General features: G+C 38.6%; 5 protein-coding genes across 5 annotated transcripts; 3 read left to right on the top strand and 2 right to left on the bottom strand.

Moving 5' to 3' along the window:
• The first annotated feature begins 933 nt into the window (after positions 1 to 933).
• LOC118805790 (hemoglobin subunit beta-like) lies at positions 934 to 2,040 on the top strand. The gene is made up of 3 exons (XM_036566850.1): positions 934 to 1,088; positions 1,175 to 1,397; positions 1,809 to 2,040. The coding sequence occupies exons 1-3, from the start codon at positions 997 to 999 to the stop codon at positions 1,938 to 1,940; spliced, it is 447 nt and encodes a 148-aa protein (XP_036422743.1). The 5' UTR covers positions 934 to 996; the 3' UTR covers positions 1,941 to 2,040.
• A 9,969-nt stretch (positions 2,041 to 12,009) lies between these two features.
• LOC118805797 (hemoglobin subunit alpha-like) lies at positions 12,010 to 12,956 on the bottom strand. The gene is made up of 3 exons (XM_036566858.1): positions 12,796 to 12,956; positions 12,347 to 12,554; positions 12,010 to 12,226 (listed from the first exon to the last, which is right to left on the bottom strand). The coding sequence occupies exons 1-3, from the start codon at positions 12,888 to 12,890 to the stop codon at positions 12,098 to 12,100; spliced, it is 432 nt and encodes a 143-aa protein (XP_036422751.1). The 5' UTR covers positions 12,891 to 12,956; the 3' UTR covers positions 12,010 to 12,097.
• Positions 12,957 to 14,048: 1,092 nt separating this feature from the next.
• On the top strand, positions 14,049 to 14,885 carry LOC118805794 (hemoglobin subunit beta-like). The gene is made up of 3 exons (XM_036566854.1): positions 14,049 to 14,214; positions 14,317 to 14,539; positions 14,666 to 14,885. The coding sequence occupies exons 1-3, from the start codon at positions 14,123 to 14,125 to the stop codon at positions 14,795 to 14,797; spliced, it is 447 nt and encodes a 148-aa protein (XP_036422747.1). The 5' UTR covers positions 14,049 to 14,122; the 3' UTR covers positions 14,798 to 14,885.
• A 3,359-nt stretch (positions 14,886 to 18,244) lies between these two features.
• On the bottom strand, positions 18,245 to 19,224 carry LOC118805792 (hemoglobin subunit beta-like). Its single transcript, XM_036566852.1, has 3 exons — positions 19,027 to 19,224; positions 18,667 to 18,889; positions 18,245 to 18,480 (listed from the first exon to the last, which is right to left on the bottom strand). Exons 1-3 carry the CDS (start codon positions 19,116 to 19,118, stop codon positions 18,349 to 18,351), a joined length of 447 nt encoding a protein of 148 aa, XP_036422745.1. The 5' UTR covers positions 19,119 to 19,224; the 3' UTR covers positions 18,245 to 18,348.
• Positions 19,225 to 20,072: 848 nt separating this feature from the next.
• On the top strand, positions 20,073 to 21,487 carry LOC118805799 (hemoglobin subunit alpha-like). The gene is made up of 3 exons (XM_036566860.1): positions 20,073 to 20,247; positions 20,467 to 20,674; positions 21,269 to 21,487. Exons 1-3 carry the CDS (start codon positions 20,153 to 20,155, stop codon positions 21,395 to 21,397), a joined length of 432 nt encoding a protein of 143 aa, XP_036422753.1. The 5' UTR covers positions 20,073 to 20,152; the 3' UTR covers positions 21,398 to 21,487.
• The last annotated feature ends 3,759 nt before the right edge of the window (positions 21,488 to 25,246 follow it).

Genomic DNA, 25,246 nt, shown 5'->3' with positions numbered 1-25,246 from the left:
CTTATACTATGGTCATTGAAACACTGCCATGCTTAATGGTTTTCAAAATAAATTTGCCATTATAATTAAACTATGTAATCTGTGTTGTTTCTTGTGTGATTTGGAAAATATATGCACAGAAAAAAATCTATATTGACTGCAAATAAACGGAGATTGTGAATTAACATTTAAACATGCGCTATAGCTTACAGTCTCCGGACTATGTAATTGGTGTTTAGATTAAATAATAATAATAATAATAATAATAATAATAATAATAATAATTATTATTATTATTATTGTTGTTGTTGTTGTTGTTGTTTGTGCTAACACGTTCACTATTTCATTTGGGTAATTTTTGTTAATGTAGCATATTTCATACAGTGGAACCGATTTACACTTTTAAATCAAGTAAGGTCAGCTTTCTTTTATTATTGTGCATGTTTAGTCTAATTTTCCATGGTTTAGTTTTTCACTTCAGTCCAGTTCAAGATAACAGATGTTTTATATAAGTGATACAAATAGAAACGAAACGTTTTCTCGACTAAACGATGAAGCTTCGAAAAAGACTTTGTAACATTGGTTTTGTGTCTACATTCAGACCTCTGTCTATATTTTTGACAAATTGTTTGTAATTGATCATTTTATCTAGCTTTAGACATATTGCTCCAAAATCCATTACTGCTTTAAAAAAAACACATCCTAGTGAACAAAACACAGTCGTAGTGTGTAATAGCGTATTTTAGTCGAGCCGTTTTGTTTTATTGTAAGCAATTTCTAAAATGTGTTTTATTAAGAAATCATGATTAGATTGACAAAAAAGACCACATACCACCATACATTTGGCTCAAAGCCAATCAATTATGTCCAGTCATGTTTTTCCATACATACAAAGAGATGAACCAATCAAATTGTCCTCTGTCTAAAGGGCGGGGACATTAAACTTCAATAAATTGCGCACTGCATTGCCATAGAACAGCTTCAAGCAAGTTAGTGAAGAGACCCTAAACCGTCAGCATGGTTGAGTGGACAGATGCCGAGCGCAGCGCCATCACTGGCCTGTGGGGAAAGATCAATGTCGATGAAATCGGACCTCAGGCCATTTCCAGGTAGCTTTCTATGCCGACGCTGTCTTCAGGTGTATTTCTTTGCCCTGTGAATTGCATTCGTTCAATTACATAACTCTTCGTTTCAGGCTTCTGATCGTGGCTCCATGGACTCAGAGACACTTTGCTGCCTTTGGAAACCTTTCCAGTCCCGCCGCTATCATGGGCAACCCTAAAGTGGCTAATCACGGTAAGACCGTCATGGGTGGGCTGGAAAGAGCCGTGAAGAACCTGGACAACATCAAGGCCGTCTATGCTAGTCTGAGTGTTATGCACTCTGAGAAACTGCACGTGGATCCCGACAACTTCAGGGTGAGTTTCTGTGGTATAAGCTCTATATTGCCTCACGTGTTTCCCACACATTTACCTAATTCATATCTGCTTTACCTCAGTATTGCAAATCATGTACTCTCAAAAAGATGGTTCTTCAAGGGTTCTTTAATAAAACTATGGTACTCCATAAAACGAAGAACCATTTCCATGGTGCCTGAGAATGTTATATATGTTTTTCTATAGAAGCCCTTTGAAAATGATTCTACATAGCACCAGAAAATGTTCTTCTACTGTCACAGCTTGACTTCGTAACAATAGCAGAACGCTTTTAAGAACCATTTTCAAACAGGGCATGGTAGACTATGCATGATGCCCTACTGTCGCCTGTGTGTTTATGTTTTTTAAATGAATTTATTTATGTATGTATTTGTTTTGTTTTGCTTCCTCCAGCTTCTTGCTGACTGCATCACCGTATGTGTGGCCATGAAGTTCGGACCCTCTGCTTTCACCCCTGAAGTGCAGGAGGCTTGGCAAAAGTTTTTAGCTGTCGTTGCGTCTGCTCTGGGCAGACAGTACCACTAGTGTCATTCTCAACCAATGAGACAAACAGCTTAAGACCAATTCAGTGCACAAAGCTGTTGACAGAAAATGCTCTGACAAATAAATAAACCAATCAAACGCACCTTTCTAGTTGTCATTTATTTCGATCACTTGTAATCATATGGAAGAGCACTTTGCAAGCATGCATGATTTCTTTTAACAGCACGTCTCAACCAACATGCGATGTAAATGTACCCTTGCAAGTATCATAGTGGTCTTTAAGGTTTAATTGTGTATCTGTAATGAATAAAAAGGTACATTACATATACTTTTCAAGTGATAGTATGTATTTGTACCCTTTTTATTGCTAATTGAACTTTTTTTTCCCTAATAAAAATATTAGGGAATGCATTGTCAATGCATCATTTAAAAATTGTATACATACAATACCAAACCCATGTACTATATTTTTTTGTATTGTCTTCTATGTACAAAAACAGCCCTGGCATATTTTTACATTACGTTAATTTTCCAGCCTCTCTTTATCTCTTATAATGAAACAGACTTTTTTGTTACTGTGCCTTTAAGACTGATATATTTAAATGAGTTCTGTTCTAATTGGCTCTCCTATAATTCAAAACATGTCTTACACTTCATATATTTCAGAGTGAATGGGCGGGGCTAAATTGCTGTAATGTAAACATATAGATATATGTAAATGCCTTGGGTTTCATAACATCACAAAAAACAATTAATTCAAAATAGGCTGTTCTTCTGTTATTTTTCATATATGGTCTATATGAACTGAGAAGTGAACCGTTTATTTTGTTACTTTACTAATGTTTACAAACTATAATGTTTAAGAAGTGGGAAAAAATATTTTTTTTATGATATGGGCCCTTTATTCAAGTCATTTGAGTTATTTGAAAAATAAATTAATAATAACCAAATTGCCTCTTTCCCAACAGACAAGGGAACAAAAAAAAAATAAATAAATAAAACATATTCTACAACATTCTACAATAAACAAAAATCTATTAACCATCGACACTCTCATCTTACACAGTATGGACCCATATTAAAAATCAGTGGTTTTGGCGGATGGACAACTCTTTCACACCTGCTACGCGGAGGAATACATATATTATCGTGTCCCATTCATATCGTACTGCAGGATCTCTTCAACCGTCATTTCTGCATATCCTGGAAATGGAGCTCATGACTCTGACTACTGCGGACCTCATTGAGAAGCTAATCCATTCTGGCATAGACGTGACTGAAGAGGAGGCGAAAAAATTCAAAGGTGAGTGGATTTTGTGCGCGTTCGTGGTGCTATTGTAACCATATAATAGTTTTTAACTATTAATGTTATGACGTAGGGTTTTATAATTTGGGAAGTAAACTAGAAGTAGTGAATTTTGTTGACTAGCTAGCTTTCTAGTGACATTAGCTCATTTTAGCTAACGTTCGCTAAGGTTACAGAGCTTCTTATTTGTGCAAGTAAGATTAACTAACAATGGTTAGTATACTAATGCATTAATACGTTATTGTTAGTTCATGTTTGTGATGTTAGGTGTGATACTGTTGTGTTCCGTGCCAACAAAATAATTTAGCTAGCTAGTTAGCTAACGCTAGTTAATATGCTATCAAGCCTGACTAAATTTTTGGTGATGAAAATGTCATAACATTTAATCCAGGCTACTGAGGAAACGTTGTAATAAAAATGCCTTTGACTTTATAGAGGAAAGTTAGTGGCACAGTATAAAAGATTTCATTAAAAATTATAATGCCCGTTTTACATTTGTCCTGCATGCTCAGTTCTGACTATAGGTTGACTCTGTGTACCTTGCATTTCCGCCTGCACAAGCCAAAATGCACTGTTGTTAGCACACGTTCAGTTGATATAACATTAGATTTCAGTTGTATCTATCAAAAATAAAAGCTTTCTAATGGCGTCCTACTTTTATTCTTACAAATAGCTAATGTAAATATTTTTGGCAGCAACAGACCTTAGAGAGAGGGGAGCATTCGAGGGTGGGGGAGGGGTAGCTACATTTATCTAGCCTACTAGCTATTGAAACTGAAGAGCTTGTAGACAAAAAACCATACTAAAATGTGGTAATCTTTTTTTTCTATCAGACTAAATTAAGCCCTGCTGGAAAAAAAACAGCTTCAATTCTAAGCTGCTCAAGCTGGTTTAAAGCTGGTTTAGCTGATTAACCACTTTGGTCAAATTTCGTGCAGAGTATAAGATCCTCTCTTAACGTATAAATCATTAAATGGCCTGGCCGCGCAGTATCTTAATGAATTAATTCAGTCATACGAACCCACACGTACGCCCCGCTCACAAAATAACGGCCTGCTGACAGTTCCTAGAATCAGAGAAAAACACAGCAGGGAGTCCTACGTAGCCCCAAAATTGTGGAATCATCTCCCGACCTCTGTTCGGGACACACTCTCTACATTTAAAACTAGACTCAAAACTTATCTGTTTGCACAAGCATTTTGCTAATATCAGTTGCTGCACTATTAACTCACCAATATCTCTCCAAAAACGGACCTGTCCTGTTAATCAATTTCTCTCTCTCTCTCTCTCTCTCTCTCTCTCTTTCTCTCTCGCTCTCTCTCCCTTTATTTGAGCCCCTGAGCGACGTCTGCCTGAGTCGCCACGTATGAGCCACCAGAGCTGCTACAGTCACCAGAGCTCTGTTGGCTGATTTGCACCTCATCTGCATGAACTGACCCTCCTGGTGATGCTGCTGCTACTGCTGCATAAACTCAAACTGTCTAATTAACCATTGCTCCACCTATTTTATGTTTTGTATTCTAATATTTTATACTAATTCTGTTTGCTGTCCGGTGCCGACCAGAGGAAGATGGGTTCCCCTTTTGAGTCTTGGTTCCTCTCAAGGTTTCTTCCTCTTGCTCTTAGGGAGTTTTTCCTTGCCACTGTTGCCATTGGCTTGCTCATGGGGGCTTGGACCTGGATTTTTCCGTAAAGCTGCTTTGTGACAACACCTGTTGCAAAAAGCACTATATAAATAAACTTTGACTTGACTTGACTTGGTCAAGCTGGTCTGAAGCTGGTTTAGCTTGTTGAGCATCTTGGTCAAGTTGGTCAAAGCTGGATGACCAGCTTGGCCAGCTGGTTAGAGCTGGCAGACCAGTTTTGTTCACCTCCTCAGAGCTGGCTGACCAGCTTGGCCAGCTGGTTAGAACTGGTAGACCAGCTTTGTTTAGCTACTCAGAGCTGGATGACCAGCTTGGCCAGCTAGAGCTGGACTGAACTGGTCAACCAGCACAATAAACCAGCTTACCAGCTAGAGCTGGATTTGACTGATCAACCAGCACACTAGCCAGCTTGCCAACTGGTAGATGGTCAAACTGGTCAACAAGGTCTCAAAACATAGCTTAAAATGGTAAGCTGATCACCAACTTGAGCTGGTCAAGCTGGATTTTCCAGCAGGGAGATGTAATTTTATAAGACGAACATGAGGACGTTAAATAGTTTGAAGTATGAATAATTAAAGCAATTTAGTGAAAGCGTGGTCCTAAATGCATTTAAAAATCTGAAAAACATTAATGTTAAATGTGTTTAACAAATTGACCCAGCAGCGTCCAACTGATTCTCTATAAAGACAGAGCTACATTACAAAGAATAGCAAAACCAGTGTACAAAACTAGCTATACCTATTTATTTATTTATTTATTTATTTATTTAGCTGCCAAATTTAACAAAAACAGCTGTAAACAGACTCTATTTGGTTTATATTGTACATTCTCTTTAGCTGAACTATTTTCCTATAGTAGGCTGCTGGTTAGCTAGATAATGCTAGCTAACATGCTAACGGGCTAAAAGCCCCGCTAACATGAAGAGTTGGCCGAGCTCGGCTGCTGCTTCTATATGCTTCTTATCTTGGTTAAGAGTTTTGGCACATCAGAATCTGGGAGGCTTGGCAACTGACGTTTCAGTCAGACATTTACTCAAACCCAATCCTGTTAATTGTTAGTGTTAAACTCAAATGTTAAAATGAAAATGAGCATCACTTAGTTACAGTCAGTTAGCTCGCCATTATCTGCTGTGGTAGCTATAGCTAGCTGGACTAGCGAGTTACTTGTTCTAGATGAATGTTTACTCTCACAAAATAATAAGAGGAAAAGGATAAGAGGACATATCATTTTGAATTTGTAACGGTGTCAAATTTATATTCCATTTCTAGCGTGTACCATTTCTAGAGTGGTTAGCAAACTAGCTAATTAACCTGTTTGTGCAAGCTTTGTTAGCTAACGTTAGCAGACTAAGTTAATAGCTCTGCTGGAAGACCGGCTCAGTTCTGGCTAACTTATGCCAACCCAGGACTAATAAAGGCTTAAATCTGCAGAAGACGTTGAGTGACTGGTGTTGGAGTGACAGAAAAGAGGAGGGTCTAATTGCAGCACCATATGAGGGTGTTTCTGTGATTCAGACACGCCCCCAGGAACGCCGTCATGTGACGTCAGGGGCAGGTGGGATTTGGAGTAAAAGCCACAGTAGCGTGAGTAGAGCTACGAAGGCGTTTTAGGGCCGCTGTTAATAAAAATAAAAATGGTAGACTTTGAGTATAAAGTCGTAATATTTCGAGATTAAAGACAAGTTACGAGAATAAAAGCGATATTTCGAGGATTAAGTGCTAACTGTAGGGGGGCTGCCACAACACGTAGGGGTCTCGGTTGCTGTACTGGTGTCGGCGAATACGCTGAGCGCGCCAGCGTTCTATTCACTCCTCTCTCTTTGTGGATCGATCATTTTGATCATCGTTCTCATTGTCTGTGAAACTTCATGCCCTCTTTGAATGGCGCGGAGATGTAGCCCCCGATAGCCGTGTAGGCGATCCTGTCTGTGGTTCTCCTTCAACCAAACAGACAGACAGTTTCCTCCAAGTCCGTCTGGCTCGTTGTTAGCTTGCTGGCTAGCAGGCGAATGGCTTCACACATCACAAACCAGGTTCTAAGCTTCACTCCAATGAATTTAGAAGATGGAAACAGAAAGCTGAGGGAGTGACTGGTGCTGCAGTTACAGTTAACACAATAAGTTATTATTTCAACTGAACTGTGATTTGGTTACTAGATTCTAAGTGACGTAAAATGCCTTATCAGATTAATGTTTGTGAAATCTTTGTTCTCTCTTTTATTCATGTCACTGCTTAGAAGTTTAACCAAACATTTGTTCTCTTCTTGTAATGACCTCCACGTGGTTGGGGTTACACAACAGAGCACAGAGTGCATTGGGAAAAGTTCTCCTATCCGTAGCACTTATTGTATTTCTGTTTCTTACCATTTAAAGTAAACATAGCATAGTTCATACAGCTGAAGTTAGCAATTCATATTTCTGTGGAACATCAAATTGTGGAATCAAAACATTGAGATTTAAGGTGGAACAGAAAATTCCAAGAATAACAGCTTCATTTAGAATTGGTAGCTAACATTTTTCAATACATTGTCGGCCAGAGTCTGCCCACTTTTAAGGATGGGGACAATGTTGTAAGATGGTAAGCTTCTGTCTTTTGAAACTGGAAAATACTCTAAGGTGGAGAGATGCCTATAAAGATTATGCTTTGTTTCTATGTAATGAAACGTTTTTGCTTGACTGAACCACTTGTTTTTTTTTTTCCTGTAGTTCAAACTAATGTGCACCAGGATTTTTCATTTCCATTTTAAAATCACTAAAATTCTGACTGGTGAAATAGCCTTTGAACTCGCCTACAGTGGATTGTATTTTCTCAGTTTAATGCATATATCTGGTTCCCTGATCCCCATCTTATACAAAGTTGAGAATATTCATTTTACTAAGGTCATGTAGGAGCATTCTCACCAGGAGTGAACAAAGTACAAAACTTCTGAACTGAATTCTCTTAATAAGAGTTGAGTTAAAGTATTCTATTTATGATTTTAGCTACAAAAGTTCTTGCTTTTAGAGTCAGTGTTAATCAGATATCATAGTGCATTGAAGCTATCATTGGTTATTATTAATTTTATTAATGTATTTATTTGCAAAAATCATTGCAGTTGAAGTTGGAAGATAATGCTAAAACAAGAATTTAGTGTTTTATGTATAATGAATTGTGAATTGTTGCAGTTATATTATTTTGATAAATAGTTTCTTTTAAGGAGGCCTGTGTGACTGTAGACATCAGAGTTAACTGTTCATGTCTGTACCAAAGCCTCCTTAACAGAAAGTGTTTATCAAAATTACATATTTTCTATAATAACTTTTATGTCTGATAGTTATGTCATTTAAAAACAAGTTTTCAAACACAAATATTGACTGAATATTTCAACACAAGTAATATTCAAGTGTTTTTTCAGGTATGGATGCAATGTCCTTCCTGAATGCTTGTACAAGTTTAATTAGTCAACAGAAATATGTCCATATCTGTTTTCATTTGTTGAAGCTAGCATTTTAAACCTTTACCAAATGTTTTGTCTTCCCACAGCCATCCATCTGGCTATCGACTGATCAGGACTTACAGCTTGTCCCACGTGTTTTTACGTACAGTATTGCTCTTTATAGTATTAGTATATATTTCATTATATATTTTACTACATTCTTTAGCACAAAATATTGTCAATATTATGAATTTTAAGATGTGTTTGAAACTGTGGCTTATATGCTTTGATTTTTTTCTTTACTTTTCAAAACTGTTGCATGCAAGCAATAGAGCTTTCAAGGTTATGTGAAAAACATAATACATTGTTATCCACAATAACATGCTTTTTCTTGTATTCTATTGCATATACATTTCTTTTTCTGTTTTGTAGGTTTATTTTTCATATCATGTTATTCTCATCTCATCTATTTGTCTGGTAAGTGTTTATTACTAATTTTGCTTGCTTTTTTTCATTTTTAATGCAGCCATGAAGAATCAAACTTCACAAGCTGCAAGTGACACAAAAATTCACCTCCACATCTCTTAGAAATGTAAAGGGCTGCAATGATTAAGTGCCCTCTATGCTGCCTCTGCATGACAATGTCCCGAAGGGTCCCCTTCCGAGTAGAGAAAATGAAATGAATTGTTGTATAGTGTACTCTTACGGGTAAGAAAATATGATGGAGTGCCCAATTAGGTGCTTCTCTAATGGAGAAGTGCCCCTCTGGTAAATAGGAAGTGCTGGAGTGCTGTAAAGGGTGTCAATGCGTGACAATATGGGGTACTTTCTTAATGAATGCCCTTGCAATGGAGAAAATGTGATGTGGTGCCATATAGAGGTCCTCACAATGGGATAAACTTGACATTCCCTGCAGGTGCCTTTCTGATAAAAAAAAAGAACAAAAACTCATAAAGTGCCCACTTAGATGTCCTTCCAAGTGAGAAAACATGATGAAGTGCACTTGCAATGGAAAGAAAAAAATCCCAGTGAAGAAAATGAATGCAGTGCCCTACAGTTTCCCTTACAACATGCCCTCTAGAGCAGGATTCCTTCGTGGCACTCATTTAGCTTCAATCTAGGGATGCACTAATATCTAGCTTGCATATTGATGTAACCTTATCTGCACTATCCCTGTTTTTCATTTTTTAATGTACTCTTGAGGTTAGGCTCTTTTGTTAGGTTAACTGTATGTGATAGTAAATAATAAAGTAAACTGTTGTCAACGATGACACAATAAACTTTAACAATGGGAATGAGTATTTTAAAAACCTACATCTATTCCATCCATTTGTTTTCAGTTTTAGCCACAACCCCTCTAGAATGTTCAGATTTCAGAGTGTGTGTTAGAGGCATTATACTCTTTAGAGGTCTGGTTCCTGTCACCAAAGCTCTGAACAATTTTGACTGATTACGTTTCTCTAGAACCACTCTGAATTACTTTGTTTACATGTTTACATTTAATTATGTCAAAATTTGAATCCGCTTAAAAGATCCAAATGCTATTCTGTGGCCTTCAAAGCAGCTATGTCAAGTACAGTCACATATGCAGTTCTGTGCAAGTGTCTTACACATCCAAGAAAATTGTTAGCAACTATTTATCTCATCAGTGAGTATATTTTTACTGTTACAAATGTAGCAATTCTAATAATATAATATTAGAGTACATGAATATAAGTAACAAGACTTTCTTGTTTTTAAAAATGTGAGATGTTATGAGATAATGACACAGCCAAAGTATGGACATGTCCTCCACGACAGTACACCTGATTTTGACTTTTGATTAATCCATAATCAAAAGCTAATCAGTACAATTTTATAAGTTTTGAATATGTAGATCTGAAATCTGTGTTTTTGTGTGCATAGTAAAGATCTCTCCAAAATAATGAATCTTATTTAATGTAAAAGAATTATGAAACTTTCTTTATAGTATGTTTCCAGTTTTATCATCTTATTACTAAACCAAACTGAATTTAATCTGTTCTTGTATTAGACCATTTTATTATTTACAGGTGCTGTAAGGAAGATTCCCCAACATGCAAAAGCTACCAATGTGGAAACTAAATGCAGAAACAGTTGGTTTGTAGCTTGTGTTGGGCATTTCACAAGCATTATGTATTCTTAAGTATTATATATTCTTAATTATCTGGAACTGCACTTAATTTCATGATGATTCAGATTCATTTTAAGAATGTGAGTTTTATAAAATAAAGTTTCATTAACAGTGTCTTGTGTCTCCTTTGTGTTTGGGTCCCAAACCAGAGCTAAAGTCTTGCTTGTAATAGAGCGAAGTGTATTTTGTAACCATAATAATGCAAAAAATTGACTACTAATAAATGTTTTGTCCTTTAAGTGTGTGTGTATGTGTGTGTGTGTGTGTGTGTGCGCGCGTGCGTGCGTGTGTAATTTAGATTTAGTTTTAGCTCTGTACGTGTGGTTTAGCTAATAATACAATGATCATTTTCATGTATATACATATATTACTTACAACAGTAAACATCTATTCATACCATAAAATTCAAATATTCAAGAAAATTATGTTAATTAAGCACTAAAACCGGGCCAAGTCTGCTGGCCCAACTTTAGGCCGATGTCAAAAAGACACTGGCCCTAGTCTGGCGAACGGATTAGGCCCAGCTTCACGCTAGCACGCATTGGCTGTCTGGGTAACGACGACTTATTTCACTCACAAACGTATTTTTTTTAACTTGATTCCAGTTGCTGTGGTGGAAATTACATCAGAGGGAACAGCAGTTGTCTTTAGCAGAGAGCATTTAGAGAAATCCACTTCGCGTTTTTTCACTGGTCTTGAGAAGTCTTCGTCGGGTTTTAGCTTAGTTTGTAGAGTTGTTCAACTTTGCTTCAAAACAGTTAGCCACAGCTTCAGGACTTCTGGTACTGAATGAATAACCTTAATCACATAAGCAATGAGTTTTGCTGACGCCGTGTGACGCAACGCCGCAAATCCAAACAACACAAAAGGGCGGAGAGGTACATGCAAGGCGGTGTAAGGAAAAATTGTACCCAAAGAAAACAAAATTTGGTGAAAGTATCACTATTTTACCATTATTGGCGTGACATATTAAACTTATAAGACACACGTAAGCTCATTGGTCATTTTGGATAGCAGTTAAAACGGTGATATTTGTAGGTTAGACCTAAGGATGTCTGGTTCCTAGTACTACAATGTTGATCAATTTTGACTCTGTAAATTTTTTCTAGAAAGGGGCATTTCACACCAAACCACTCTGAATGATTTTGTTTACATCTAAGCCACTAAATGATTAAGTAATTTAGCAAAATTGGTGGAGTTCCTCTTTAAGAGTCAGAAGACGTTGTCGAAGTTGTCTCAGCACTAAGAAAGATTTATTATTTTTTTCAGTGGTGTTCAAAAGGAGAATGATAAAGACACACACACACAGACACATACACACACACCCCGAGAGATTTGGAGAAAACTTTACGTACGACAGTATGAGTATTATGCATTTTTCTGTATTTTACAAAGGGCAAACTCGTATTTAACAACTGAAAAAATACCATGGCATAACATGCGTAAAAGGTTTTTTAAAATATTTTCTGAAATTCCTCAGGACTGCATTCCTGACTTTTAATTGTGGGATCACTTTGACACACCTTAGATCAATTGATTTCCCTTTAAACCTCTCAACCTTATATTTTAAATTAAAAAGAAAAATGAAGCATCTTAAGATTAGTTCATCGAGTGATTTTATTAAGACATGGCTCTGTCAGAGAAGAACTGCGTCAGTCGACGGTCTTTTCCTATTGGTAGTTTAGCGGTATCTCTCAGCCAGACACCAGGCCACGTTCTGCAGGAACTTGTCCAAAGACACGTGAACTTCAGGTGTGAAGTCAGCAGGGAACAGCATGGCCACGACCACAATGAGGTTGTGCGCCAGGATCTGAGATTGAAGAGAAATAGAATGTTGTTTTAAGAGAATAGTGAATATGATGTCTGTTTAGCTGTAATTTGAATATTTATACTGTTCGTCACAATCACGTGTATTTGAAAGTAGACCTACCTTAAAGTTAGCAGGGTCCACTCTAAGTTTGGAAGCGTGCAGTTCGCTGAGCTGAGACAGAGCTCCAGGAAGGTCGTCAATATGGGCCACTGCATCGGCGACGGCACCCATGATGGTCTTTCCATGCTTCTTCACTTGAGCGGATCCAGGACTCAGGTCAGACCAGTGGGAGAAGTAGGTCTTGGTCTGGGGGTACACGGTGAGCATCCTGATGGAGAAAATACAGATTAGCCGTGCAACTTCCAAAAACCAAAACTAAAAGAGCAGCCCGGTAAAACTGGTCTAAATGTTAAATAATGTAATTTACGAAATTATGTTTAACGAAGAAAATAGAACCAGAAAAGTGCCTTAAGAAGCCGGTGCTACCTTAACCATGTGTAAAACTCCATTGCATGTACCCGAGTATATTTCGGTGAACGACAACGCTAAAATACACAGAATGGAATTACCTGCCAAAGGCTTCAGCTCCGATCTCATCAGCCTTGGAGGAAATTTTGCCCCAAAGGCCTCTCACCGCAGACACGTCCTTAGCAGTGAGACTCATCGCTACGTCTTCTTCTTCTCAACTCAGAAGGGGTTCAGAAAAAAGCTCCTGGTGATTTTTGAAATTTTCAGCACTTTTATATTAAACCAATAACGGACCCACCCAGCCCTCCGGTCCAAACCACACCTCTGACGCACGTTACTGCTGATCTCCACCCAGCTTTACCAAAACCTTGCCAGTTTTTACTGTGGTATAATTTAGATAACGAAAATTATTTCTTTCGCGTATTACACGTTATCTATGGGCAATTTGCTTCAAACTGCCCTCAATCACATTTTAAATACTGAGACTTGCAAGCCTCGTATGTGGTGCCTTTCACTAATAAAACACAAGTGAAAATAAATGCACATTTAGTAAAGACAACGGATCTATTTAGAACCATGAACGCTAAAAAAAACCATTTGCATGCTTTAATGGTTCTCTACATGGTGAAATTGTTCTTCAGACAGATGGAGAATGTGTTGTATATGGTTCTATATAGACCCCTTTTGGAAATGGTTCTACAAAGCACCACAAAGCTTTCTTCTATTGTTAGAAACATGACATCGCAACAATAATAGAACCCTTTAGGTTTTTATTTTTTTACATAGTTGTTTTTACGTGTAGAGTTCTGTCTACTTGCGAGAATGGCGACATGCTCTTCCAACACTATTTTCACAAATGATCCGCATTTACTGCTTAGATTTTTTTCACAGATACCCTGCAAATGTATTCTGTGCTATACATCTTGCATATCCGCTTTGAAGGAAGTTTGATTTTATCGTTTTGCATCCCACTTGCTTTTTTATTCGCTTAAATTATTTATATTCTTGACACTGTGTAAAATAAATTACAAGAATTGCAAGATACTTAAACAAGTTTTAGCAAAAAGTCAAACTCCATGGGAAGCCATAATCCAATGTCATTTTGTGTTATTTTCAAGTGTATGTCGTGCATTCACTCGCAGCAGTTCAATTTTGTATAACTTGTGGATTTTGAACGCTTAATCGTACTTAAAAATAAAACCCTGATAAGAAAATGAATATATTCGCCAAAATAATTTGGACTTAATCCGATCACTGCTGTCCAGACACGTATTCCTGTCGTCCAGAAGAAATGAGCCAATCAAATTTGCTCTGTCTGGAGGGCGGAGACGTTCAACTTCAATAAATTGTGCCCGTTCTCTGTACTATGCAAGGGATTTATACTGCACGCCTTCAAGCAAGTTAGTGAAGAGACCCTAAACCGTCAGTATGGTTGAGTGGACAGATGCCGAGCGCAGTGCCATCACTGCCCTGTGGGGAAAGATCAGTATCGACGAAATGGGACCTCAGGCCCTAGCCAGGTAGCTCTCTATGTTTTCATGAGTATTTACATGTTTATTGACTTGTTCTGTAAGAGCTTATTACTTCAGAACCTCTTTATTCTTCATTCTTCTGCATTCCAGGCTCCTGATCGTGTTTCCATGGACTCAGAGGTACTTCGCTTCCTTTGGTAACCTTTCCAGCCCCGCCGCTATCATGGGCAACCCTAAAGTGGCTGCTCACGGTAAGGTCGTCATGGGTGGGCTGGACAGAGCCGTGAAGAACCTGGACAACGTCAAGGCCACCTACGCCCAGCTCAGTAAGCTGCACTCTGAGAAACTGCACGTGGATCCCGACAACTTCGTGGTAAATTTCCGTGCTTCTACGTTGTTTCATAAAGCCCAATAATAGCATTTACCTCAGTGCTGAATAAGCGATGGTAGATTATTGCCTGTGTGTTAATCATTTTTGCTTATTTCTCTGTTTCTGTAGCTTCTTGCTGACTGCATCACCGTATGTGCGGCCATGAAGTTCGGACCCTCTGCCTTCACCCCTGATGTGCAGGAGGCTTGGCAGAAGTTCCTGTGTGTGGTGGTGGCTGCTCTGAGGAGGCAGTACCACTAGTGTAACTCTCAACGAAGACCAATTCACTACACAAAGCTGTTGAAAAAAATGATTACAGCAACAAACGAATAAAACCATTTTAAACGCACCTTACTAGTTCTGTTATTTTTCTATTTGTGCTTTAATGTATTATGGATTATGGATGTCATGCATTATGCAAGTAATGCATTATTTATTCTAACTTCACCTCCAGCTAATTTATTAGCTAAATGTAGTTAAACACTGCGCCATGTTGACTGCATGGTAGGTTTTCAGTCACTGAAAAGTTGGATAGATGCCATTTGTTTCGAAAATGCTTTGGCTTAAATATTTTTTGTGGGTTTTTATCTTAGTGAACATTGACTGGCGCCATGTGTAACTGATGGAAACTGCTAATACAGTCTAGAAAAGGCTAATTTTATGGCCTTAATCTTAAATTTTGCACATTAATGGAGTTAGCTGAATTTCTGTTGCAATTTGTGGAGACCATTGTCTCTGTAACCCAGTGAGTTCCTTTTTCTCAATTGCACAATTATAAAGACTTGAACATCCAACTATGAAATGTTCAATTGTACTTTTGATGCCGTAAAAAGATGAAAAATTATGCATTTCCATCATCTGAAAACATGAACTGCACATATACATGTATATACATATGATGACGTCAGTGACATAGCGCAAAATTCTGGGGTCCCACCGCAGAAAACAGGGTGGAGGGCCTGTGTGGGCTTCCAAAAATAGAACACAGAAAGAATACAATAAAATGATCTTGCCTTTAACAGAGGCTCTTTGCTCCTTGCTGTTTTCTAAAGCAAATTTTCAGTTAAAAAAAGATCTTTCTGCACCAGCCATAGTGACAGGTATGGCTAAAAAAAGCTTAAGAGCAGTCACGTCCATCACACCAGACAGAATTGAGGAATATCTCAAGAGCAAAAGCTCGGTCAGACCCTGAACTGTGCTCACAGTTTTTATCTCTTGTCCGAGAGCATTTCGGAAGGAAAGTGTGATGGAAACTCGGATGAAAGATCATCCTTGTAGAGGATCCTTGTTGATTTCACTTCCCAAGGATCCTTAGCCAGAGTAAGCAAGTTAGCATGTTTTAATAATCATGCAAGCATTCCAGCTTAAATACACCATAGTACCAAAACAAATTCCTAGGTGCACTTACATGAGTTGTCTAAAATAATAACAGACTAATTATTGTGCCGTGTAATGCATTTTATTTACAACAGCCACAAAACTTGCCAATGTTTCAATGCACAATAAACAAATCAATGGAATCTCGATCTCTCTACATAAAAAAAAGCGAAAACTGCATTAGAAACTTTTCTCACGTAGTGTTTTACAGCTCCTGCCGACGACACATTTTATACTTTATACTTGTTTAAGTACAAACTATGTTAGAAACAAAGTGAAAATTCGATTACCCCAAAGATTAGAAAGAAATAACCCCAGCTAGCAGGGAACGTTCCCCCAGCTTTGGCTAACATTACCTACAAGTTCTAATCATGTTTTAAGAAAACTTTTAATATAGCCTAATGTTCAAAGGACCTTTCAAGGATGTTTATCATTTCAAATAATGTTGCTATAAGTTAACATGTCAACTGAGGCATCTTGTTTTTACTTACAACATTCAGAAGATGTTTTGTTATTGTGAGGGCCACAGATTATGACATGATGCGTGACATTCTCAGAACGCAGAGCGGCATCGTAATTTCGATATGCGACTTGAGGAGGGACAACAGGGGAACTGAATTAACCGGAACAGGTGCAACGTTCTCCTCTCTGCGTCTCTCGCTAAGCTCATGTCTCTGAACACATCAGGATTGCAGTGCTGTTGCGGCCGGAGCCGCTCTGGGGTGCATTTCCCGCACAACGACGGAGGGTCGCACTGAACGATATCGTTCAACTAACTAAAAAAAAAAACAAAGAAAAAAAAAAAACCAAATACACCATTAAGTGTTTATTTTGGTTCCTTTTTTTGTAATGTGTAATTCGTTTTGTAATGTGTTTTGACTTTTTTTAATGGGTTGACATCACAGTGTAAAGGATCCTAATGGTTTAACAAGTGACCAATGGCTGATTCTGAATGCATTTGGCGGTTTCTTAAAGGGATCTAATGCTGTTCTACAGGAAGACATTGAGCCAATTCCCATTAGAAAGCAAAATCGTAATGGTTTCTAGTGGTCCTTTTTTAGCATGGAACTGACATCTGAAGGACGACGGTTTCCCAAAACGTGTTTGTTCCACTGTAGTTTGAACCATCTTATAGTCCGAACTACAGTGTTTCCAGATGTGTTCGTTCTGACCTTCACAGCGGGAAACTAATTTACAAATTCACACATTTTGTAATATTATGCCAAAATAAGACAGTTGTGACTATTATTAATTTATTATTTAGTTTGTGCGTACCTACACAACAGGTATAATATTAATAGAATTAACAATTAAAACGGAAAAAAAGGAATTAAAACAATAGCCTAATAATAACAGGCAATGCTTCTTGTAGAAGAAAAAAATAGAAGAACTGCTTGCTAGTTCAATAGATTTATAGGCTCCATCTGCACATACGTAAAAAGAAAAAACAGTTATCAATACACAGCTCGACATTTTTTAACAGCCATATAAATAGAAAAGACCTGGCTTTTATTTTACTTTTAACTTCATTCATTGTTTAGGACAAAACTTTAAACTTCTATTCAATAGATAAATTAAAGGCAAGGGAATGTGAGATTTAAATAAACTGCAAATTCGTCCGCAAGGATGTTTTCTGCAAATTCAGTTTATTCAAGTTATGGTGCTGCTTTGAGCGAATGTGGTATTTAATCGCTTGTGTAAGTTATTAAGTGTCAAAAACATTTAGATCAGCAATATGCAACTGGGATATTTGACGGTTTGCGCTTGTCCCTGAACACAACCGTCATCATTGCTATGAGCTGCTTTCAGTTTCGGTTACAATATATTCTTTCTTGGAACATTTATGAACTCACATCTAACATGTACCACGTTTACCAACATATTTGGTAAAATCTTTTCTTTAGTTAATGTATACCGTTCCTGATAGTGTTTGGCAATGTTATTCATAAATAACTAGTCTGGTGAGGCTTTAAAACTTCACTGTTTGTGATGAAGCCATTAATTGGTCCTCTTTAAAATTCGTACATGGTTGGACATGCCATAGTTAATAAATAAGCATTGATGGTGTTTCTTTTGAGTATTGTTCTGAATACTGCTTTTACACATTGTAACTTGGACTGAATACAGATCATTTCTGTATTCTGAATACGTATTGTCAATACGTGTATTCCGTTACACCCCGAACCTGTTTATGCGGCCGTTTATGTAGGATGCACATAAGGTGACAACGTTTAACTGAAAACAAATACATTTACAATTACTGGCTGTGAAATAGCTAGCGTTGTCACAAACAATGCCCGAACTCCGAAATAAACAACAAAACTAGTAAAGTGCATTTAAAATGGTTTTATTTGTCTGTCAGAGTGATCATTTTGTCAACAGCTTTGTGCACTGGATTGGTCTTAAGCTGTTTGTCTCATTCGCTGAGAATGACACTAATGGTACTGTCTACCCAGAGCAGACGCAACGACAGCCAGGAACTTCTGCCAAGCCTCCTGCACATCAGGGGTGAAGGCAGAGGGTCCGAACTTCATGGCCACACATACGGTGATGCAGTCAGCAAGAAGCTGGAGAAACAAAACAATCGCAAAAAATGATTCGCATGGAGGCGGATAACTACTGTTAACACTTTGAAATCAATAATTTGGATTACTAACATAAATTGATTATAAAAAAAACATAAAAACATAGAAAATCAGACTATGAACGACATTATGAGATAACATAAAGCCTAGAGTCCTAGAGAAACCCACCCTGAAGTTGTCGGGATCCACGTGCAGTTTCTCAGAGTGCAGCTTACTGAGCTGGGCGTAGGCGGCCTTGATGTTGTCCATGTTCTTGATGGCTCTTTCCAGCCCACCCATGACGGTCCTACCGTGAGCAGCCACTTTAGGGTTGCCCATGATAGCGGCGGGGCTGGAAAGGTTACCAAAGGAAGCGAAGTGCCTCTGAGTCCATGGAAACACGATCAGGAGCCTGAAATCGAGAAGAACTGAGCATGAAGAAGAAGAAGAAGAAGAAGAAGCCGCAGCAGGAATTCAATTCTACAGGTTTATGCACTTACAGAACAAGTCAATAAAAATGTAGATGCTATTACAAACATAGAGAGCTACCTGGCTAGGGCCTGAGGTCCCATTTCATCGACACTGATCTTTCCCCACAGGCCAGTGATGGCACTGCGCTCGGCAGCTGTCCACTCAACCATACTGACGGTTTAGGGTCTCTTCACTAACTTGCTTGAAAATGTTAAACAGAAATCCCTTTCACAGTACAGAGACCGGGCACAATTTATTAAAGTTGAACGTCTCCGCCCTCCAGACAGAGCACAATTTGATTGGCTCATTTCTCTTCGGACGTAGAGCATAAATGACAGGACAAAATGATATCCACAAATGTTGTCAGGTGTATTCCTGGCAATATCATCAAGACTGTAAAAATAAGATATAGCTGTTATACTTTAAAAAATATACAGCAATATGTCTGCAACTACGTTGTTGAAACCGACGATTTACTGGTATTTGATTACATTGTTTTGCAATTAAACATTTTACAAATAGTGTCAGGGACTAAGGTCTAAAAAAGATGCAGACTGCGAAATGATTAAAGATTTCAGTCAAACTTACTGTAGACACAGATATAGGCTATTTAAGCACTTGTATATTATAGAATTAGATGATTTCAGAGCAATAAATCGCAGGTGCAAACATAACATACAGAAAAATACACGGACATATTCTCATTTATGTGAGATATCTTTCAAATGCATTGTTTCATCCAAAATGCATTTCAAAAACTAAAGTGCATTAAACAAACAAAATTATATTTGAAAAACGCATCAAACTTGTGAAAAAGGGCATGTACCTGTTCTCAGCAAGATAGACAGAGCTCTGAATGTGAGAACCCCAAACGATATCCTAACCCCCACCATTTAACATAATTAAACTCTGGCTTTGCCTTAAATCTGACACTTTAAAACTTCTTAAAGAAGCTTAAAGAAAATTGCTAATACAGATTTCTCCCAAAAAGGGACTTTGGGGGAAAAATATTTTTTGTTATCTGGATTATACCAGGCTAAAAACTGGCACAGTTATGACTAGGCTGGGTGGAGCCCGGAGGTGTGGTTTGGATAAAATGTTTGGGTGGGTCCGTTTCTAGTTTTAATATAAAGGTGGTCAAAAATATTAAGTTCACCAGGAGCTTTTTTCTGAATTCATCCTGAATTGAGAAGAAGACGTAGCGATGAGTCTCACTGCTAAGGACGTGTCTGTGGTGAAAGGCCTTTGGGCCAAAATCTCCTCCAAGGCCGATGAGATCGGAGCTGAAGCCTTTGGCAGGTAATTCAGTTCTGTATATCTGGAGTTGATTAACGAAAGAGAAATTTACAGAAGTGAGCAAGAATTCAAGTCGATGCTTTTTATTCAGAGACAAGGACGCTTTGTTATTACTTAGGTTTACATATTACAATCAAAAGAATTTAGTTGAATTGAACTGGTCTTGTGATGTATGCTTTGCCTCTGTGTTTAGTCAAGTCTATTCTGTATTTTCTCCATCAGGATGCTCACCGTGTACCCCCAGACCAAGACCTACTTCTCCCACTGGTCTGACCTGAGCCCTGGATCTGCTCAAGTGAAGAAGCATGGAAAGACCATCATGGGTGGCGTCGCCGATGCAGTTGCCCATATTGACGACCTTCCTGGAGCTCTGTCCCAGCTCAGCGAACTGCACGCTTACAAGCTGAGAGTGGACCCTGCTAACTTTAAGGTAGGTCTACTTTCAAATGCGCATGGCTTCCTTGAATATGTAAATAACCATAAAGGAGAAAATATTATTAATTATATCTTTAATGTATTTTTATAAAAGCGAAATCTCAATAAACCAGTGTACTTCCAAAACGTTTTTTTCCGAGTGCACTGTTAGAAATAAAGCTACAGTGAAGGTACATTTATCAAGGTACAAACAATGTAAATGTACCCTCAAAGTTACAACAGTGGTTTTAAGGTCCAACTGTGTACCCTATAGTAGTTTTTCCCTGTGGAAAAGTATTTGTACCCCTTCAGAACTTGTTGTTTTAAAACAGAGCAATAAAAGCCTGCAGACGAGACGGGGTGTGTGTCAATAGAACCTAGAAAACATATTTTCAACAGATTATGGAACAGTTATGTTCCCTGACTGAAGTTACTGACATGTACCATTGAGGGTACCACCCCAGTGACAAGAGGCGTACTTTCCCCCACTGTTAGTTTCGTACCTTTGTTTCTGAGATTGTGGCACCTGACTCAAGCGACAATTATTGGAAGATTTGGAGGCTGGAGACTGTTTTAAAAATGTGTTTTTCCCATTTCTCTTCAATCTCAGATCCTGGCGCACAACCTCATTGTGGTCGTGGGCATGCTGTTTCCTGCTGACTTCACTCCTGAAGTTCACGTGTCTTTGGACAAGTTCCTGCAGAACTTGGCCTGGTGTCTGGCTGAGAGATACCGCTAAACTACCAATGGGAAGGGACCGTCGACTGACGCAGCTGTTCTTTGATTCTTCGACATGACCATATCTGAATAAAGTCATTCGATAAATGAATATCATTTGTGTTTTATTGCAATATGAAACCAACGTTAAAGTCTCCTTAAAGGGGAACCATTGTGAATGTGCAAAGCCCAGTCACAACAGAGTGTAACATGAAAAAAAAAAATCATGAAACTTATGATGCTTTTTGGAACGAATCTCTCCATAACATGAATTCCGAGACCTTTGCTTTACTTTCGAGACCTTTACTTTTCGGTTAAATTAAGGAAGAGCTACGACCCAAAAGCTATTTCTAATGTTTTGTTTAATACAGACACCGTCATATAATTGCTAACCGATGAGAAATCCTGCGCCATTTTTCGAAAGTGCCTACTGCAGAACATAGGGCCCCACCAGCGCAAAACGCTATGATGCATCATATGTGATGAATTAGTCTTCATCCTTGATTAAGATTAACATTATATTATAAGGCGATGCAGATGAAAAGCTGTGATAAAACACGCAGAGAACTTTAAACCTTTAAAATGTTTATTTCACAAACACCTCCGAAGTAAAACACAGAGGGGACTATTAACATTTATTTCACCAACACTCTGACATCTGAACATTCTAGAGGGGGCGTGGTTAAAACTGAAAACATGATGGATTGGATGTACGTTTTAATAATTGGATAGAGTATTTTAAAGTTTGTTGTGTCATCGTTGGCAACAGTTTACTCTCATTTACTTTTAAATACACTTAACCCAACATAGTAACCTAACCTAAATATTACATTGAAAAATAAAAAAACAGGGATAGTGCACATAAGGTTACATCACAATGCTAGCTAGATTTTAGCCTACTTTATTGGCTGCTTGCAAAACGCAGAAAAATGTGTTTTATATGTAAGCAGGGTTTAAGACGTAGATTCATAATTTTGCCAATGTATTTGCCGGCACCCCTAGACTGTCTTCATGACACCCACTTTGGGAAACATGGCACCTTTTTGGGACATTGTCATGCAGAGGTGGCATAGATGGTACTTCAGCATGGCACCCCTTTCCACTGGAAGGGCACCCACAGGAAACATCAAGTTTAGACCATTTTAAGGGTGCCATTTTAAGGCACTGCATCACATTTTCTCCACTAAAAAGGGGACTCATTAAGACATTAGGAATTTTCTTGTTCTAAAGGAAACATCATCTTAATCTTTTCCTGAAGGGGCACCCCAGAGGGCTCTCAGTCTAATTTTCCCATCTGAAGGGCAGCCGGCAGTAGGGCACTTCCTCTCATTTTTGCCACTCTAGAGGGCACTTTAACAACATTTTTTCAATGATGGGGCAATAAGCGACGTTTTTTTAACGATGGGGCAATGGTCGCCCCCTGTCATCCCCCCGCACCTGTTTTTACAACAGATGTTGTCACAAAGCAGCTTTGCAGAAAGACCCAGGTCCAAACCTCCATAAGCAAGCCAATGGCGACAGGGGCATGGAAAAAACAGAAGAGCAAACGGAAAAACCTTGAGAGGAAACAAGACTCAAAAGGGGAACCCAGCCTCCTCTGGTCGACACTGGGTAGCTAACAATAACAGCAGAGAATAAGGTTTGACCATTAGTATAAGATATGGAAAAGGGTAAAAGCAGAAGAAGCAATGTCTGTGATTAAAAAATGCAGCAGTATCATCAGGACGGTCATTGGTGTGCAGGTGATGTTTGCACAGTGTTGTACAGCCAGAAGCTCCATGGTGGTCAAACTGGTCCAGAATACTGGCGAGCAGTGTGCACCTGATCAAGGCAGATGAAGCAACAGCATCAGACTGCACAGGATAGGCCGTTGTTCAGCTCAGCAAAGGAACACACAGGCAGTTAGTTCTGATAAGAGAGACTGATTACGGTATACAGTGTTAACAGAGAGCAGCAGAAATTCCGGCAGGTCTATCTATTACAGAGTAAATAAAAGGGAGAGCCAGAAGGTAACCAACATGAGGGCTCCCTGAGATGTCAGTGCCCTTCCACTCCATCCTCAACAAATTTGAGTGAAAGCATGAGAGCAGCGGGATGACATCACCAACACTCCCAGTTTACCATTATACTCAATGTCCATGAACCCCAAGATCTGCACCTTTTATCTAACAGAAGAACTAGTTACCCTCGACTTAAAGACTGAGGCTGTGTCTAAGTCCCAAACACTAACTGTAAGATTGTTCCAAAGCTGGGGGGCTCTGTATGAGAAGGCTCTAAACCCCTGATGTAACTTTAATAATTCTAGGTACCAGTAGTAAGCCAGCACCTTGCAATCTAAGTAAGCGTAATGGTTCATGATACGAGAAGTTCACTCAGGTAGTGAAGGGTGATTCCGTTTAGACCTTTATATGTCAGTAAAAGAATTGAACTGGCAACCAGTATAGGTTTGATAAAACTGGGCTGATATTGTCTAACTTTCTAGTTCTTGTGAGGACTCTGGCTGCAGCATTCTGGACTAATTGAAGCTTGTTGAGGGTTTTGCCGGAACATCCAGACAGAAGGGCATTACAGTAATCAGGCCTTGAGGTAATAAATGCATGAACTAGCCTGTCTGCATCCTGTAGAGGCAGTGCATTTCTTGATTTGGCAATATTGCAAAGATGGAGGAAAGCTATTTTACTAATATTGGTTATATGTGCATTGAAGGACAGATCATGATCGATCGTGACACCAAGGTTTTTTACGGACGTACCTGATGCAACTGCGAAACTATTTAAAGTTTAAGCGTTAAATTAGACAGTTTGTTTCTAGCAGTTTTTAGACCAAGAAGAAGAATCTCTGTTTTGTAGGAGGAAGCTACTAAACATCCAGTCTTTTATGCCTTTCATACAGTCCTCAATCTTATTAAGTTGAAGTGTATCATCTGGTTTGGTCCAAATATACAATTGTGTGTCATCAGCGTAGCAGTGGAAATTGATGCCATATTTACTGGTTATGGTACCATTAGTAGTGGTAGCATATACACTGCCTGGCCCAAAAAAAAGGTCACTACCTGGATTTAACTAAGCAATTAGGTAAGAGTGTCCCATTGGATAAATACTGCATGGGTGATTATGTTTTAGCTGGCAACAAGTTATTTAACCCTAACTGATGTAGTGAGTAGCTTCTCATTTGTTAAACAACCATGTTGAAAGACACATCCTGTGGTCGTGGAAAAAATATTAATCTGTTTCAGAAGGGTCAAATTATTGGCATGCATCAAGCAGAGAAAACATCTAAGGAGACTGCTTAACCTACTAAAATCAGGTTAAAAACTGTCCAACGCATTATTAAAAAGTGGAAGGACGGTGGGGAAACATTATCTTTGAGGAAGGAATGTGGTCAGAAAAAAATCTTGAATGATCGTGATCGGCGACCACTTAAACGTTTGGTGAAATCAAATCGTAGAAAAACAACAGTAGAACTCAGGGATATGTTTAATAGTGAAAGTAAGAGCATTTCCACACGCACAATGTGAAGGGAACTCAAGGGATTGGGACTAAACAGCTGTGTAGCCTTAAGAAAACCACTTATCAGTGAGGCTAACCAGCAAAAACGGCTTCAATTTGCTAGGGAGCATAAAGATTGGACTCTGGAGCAATGGAAGAAGGTCATGTGGTCTGATGAGTCCAGATTTACCCTGTTCCAGAGTGATGGGCACATCAGGGTAAGAAGAGAGGCGGCTGAAGTGATGCATCCATCATGCCTAGTGCCTACCGTACAAGCCTGTGAGGGCAGTGCTATGATCTGGGGTTGCTGCAGTTGGTCAGGTCTAGGTTCAGCAACGTTATGTGCCCAAAGAATGAGGTCAGCTGACTACCTGAATATACTG

This window comes from Colossoma macropomum, unplaced genomic scaffold (assembly GCF_904425465.1).
Source record: "Colossoma macropomum unplaced genomic scaffold, Colossoma_macropomum, whole genome shotgun sequence".
Classification (NCBI taxonomy): Eukaryota; Metazoa; Chordata; class Actinopteri; order Characiformes; family Serrasalmidae; genus Colossoma; species Colossoma macropomum.
Note: the sequence above shows the minus strand (reverse complement) of the source record. Positions and strands in the feature narration are given on the sequence as shown.

Coding starts and splice junctions, on each gene's coding strand:
- LOC118805790 (XM_036566850.1), top strand. CDS start 997: ATGGTTGAGTGGACAGATGCCGAGCGCAGCGCCATCACTGGCCTGTGG. Junction 1,089..1,174: donor GGACCTCAGGCCATTTCCAG/GTAGCTTTCTAT, acceptor TCTTCGTTTCAG/GCTTCTGATCGTGGCTCCAT. Junction 1,398..1,808: donor TGGATCCCGACAACTTCAGG/GTGAGTTTCTGT, acceptor TGCTTCCTCCAG/CTTCTTGCTGACTGCATCAC.
- LOC118805797 (XM_036566858.1), bottom strand. CDS start 12,890: ATGAGTCTCACTGCTAAGGACGTGTCTGCGGTGAGAGGCCTTTGGGGC. Junction 12,555..12,795: donor GGAGCTGAAGCCTTTGGCAG/GTAATTCCATTC, acceptor TTTCTCCATCAG/GATGCTCACCGTGTACCCCC. Junction 12,227..12,346: donor TGGACCCTGCTAACTTTAAG/GTAGGTCTACTT, acceptor CTTCAATCTCAG/ATCCTGGCGCACAACCTCAT.
- LOC118805794 (XM_036566854.1), top strand. CDS start 14,123: ATGGTTGAGTGGACAGATGCCGAGCGCAGTGCCATCACTGCCCTGTGG. Junction 14,215..14,316: donor GGACCTCAGGCCCTAGCCAG/GTAGCTCTCTAT, acceptor TCTGCATTCCAG/GCTCCTGATCGTGTTTCCAT. Junction 14,540..14,665: donor TGGATCCCGACAACTTCGTG/GTAAATTTCCGT, acceptor CTGTTTCTGTAG/CTTCTTGCTGACTGCATCAC.
- LOC118805792 (XM_036566852.1), bottom strand. CDS start 19,118: ATGGTTGAGTGGACAGCTGCCGAGCGCAGTGCCATCACTGGCCTGTGG. Junction 18,890..19,026: donor GGACCTCAGGCCCTAGCCAG/GTAGCTCTCTAT, acceptor TCTCGATTTCAG/GCTCCTGATCGTGTTTCCAT. Junction 18,481..18,666: donor TGGATCCCGACAACTTCAGG/GTGGGTTTCTCT, acceptor TTGTTTCTCCAG/CTTCTTGCTGACTGCATCAC.
- LOC118805799 (XM_036566860.1), top strand. CDS start 20,153: ATGAGTCTCACTGCTAAGGACGTGTCTGTGGTGAAAGGCCTTTGGGCC. Junction 20,248..20,466: donor GGAGCTGAAGCCTTTGGCAG/GTAATTCAGTTC, acceptor TTTCTCCATCAG/GATGCTCACCGTGTACCCCC. Junction 20,675..21,268: donor TGGACCCTGCTAACTTTAAG/GTAGGTCTACTT, acceptor CTTCAATCTCAG/ATCCTGGCGCACAACCTCAT.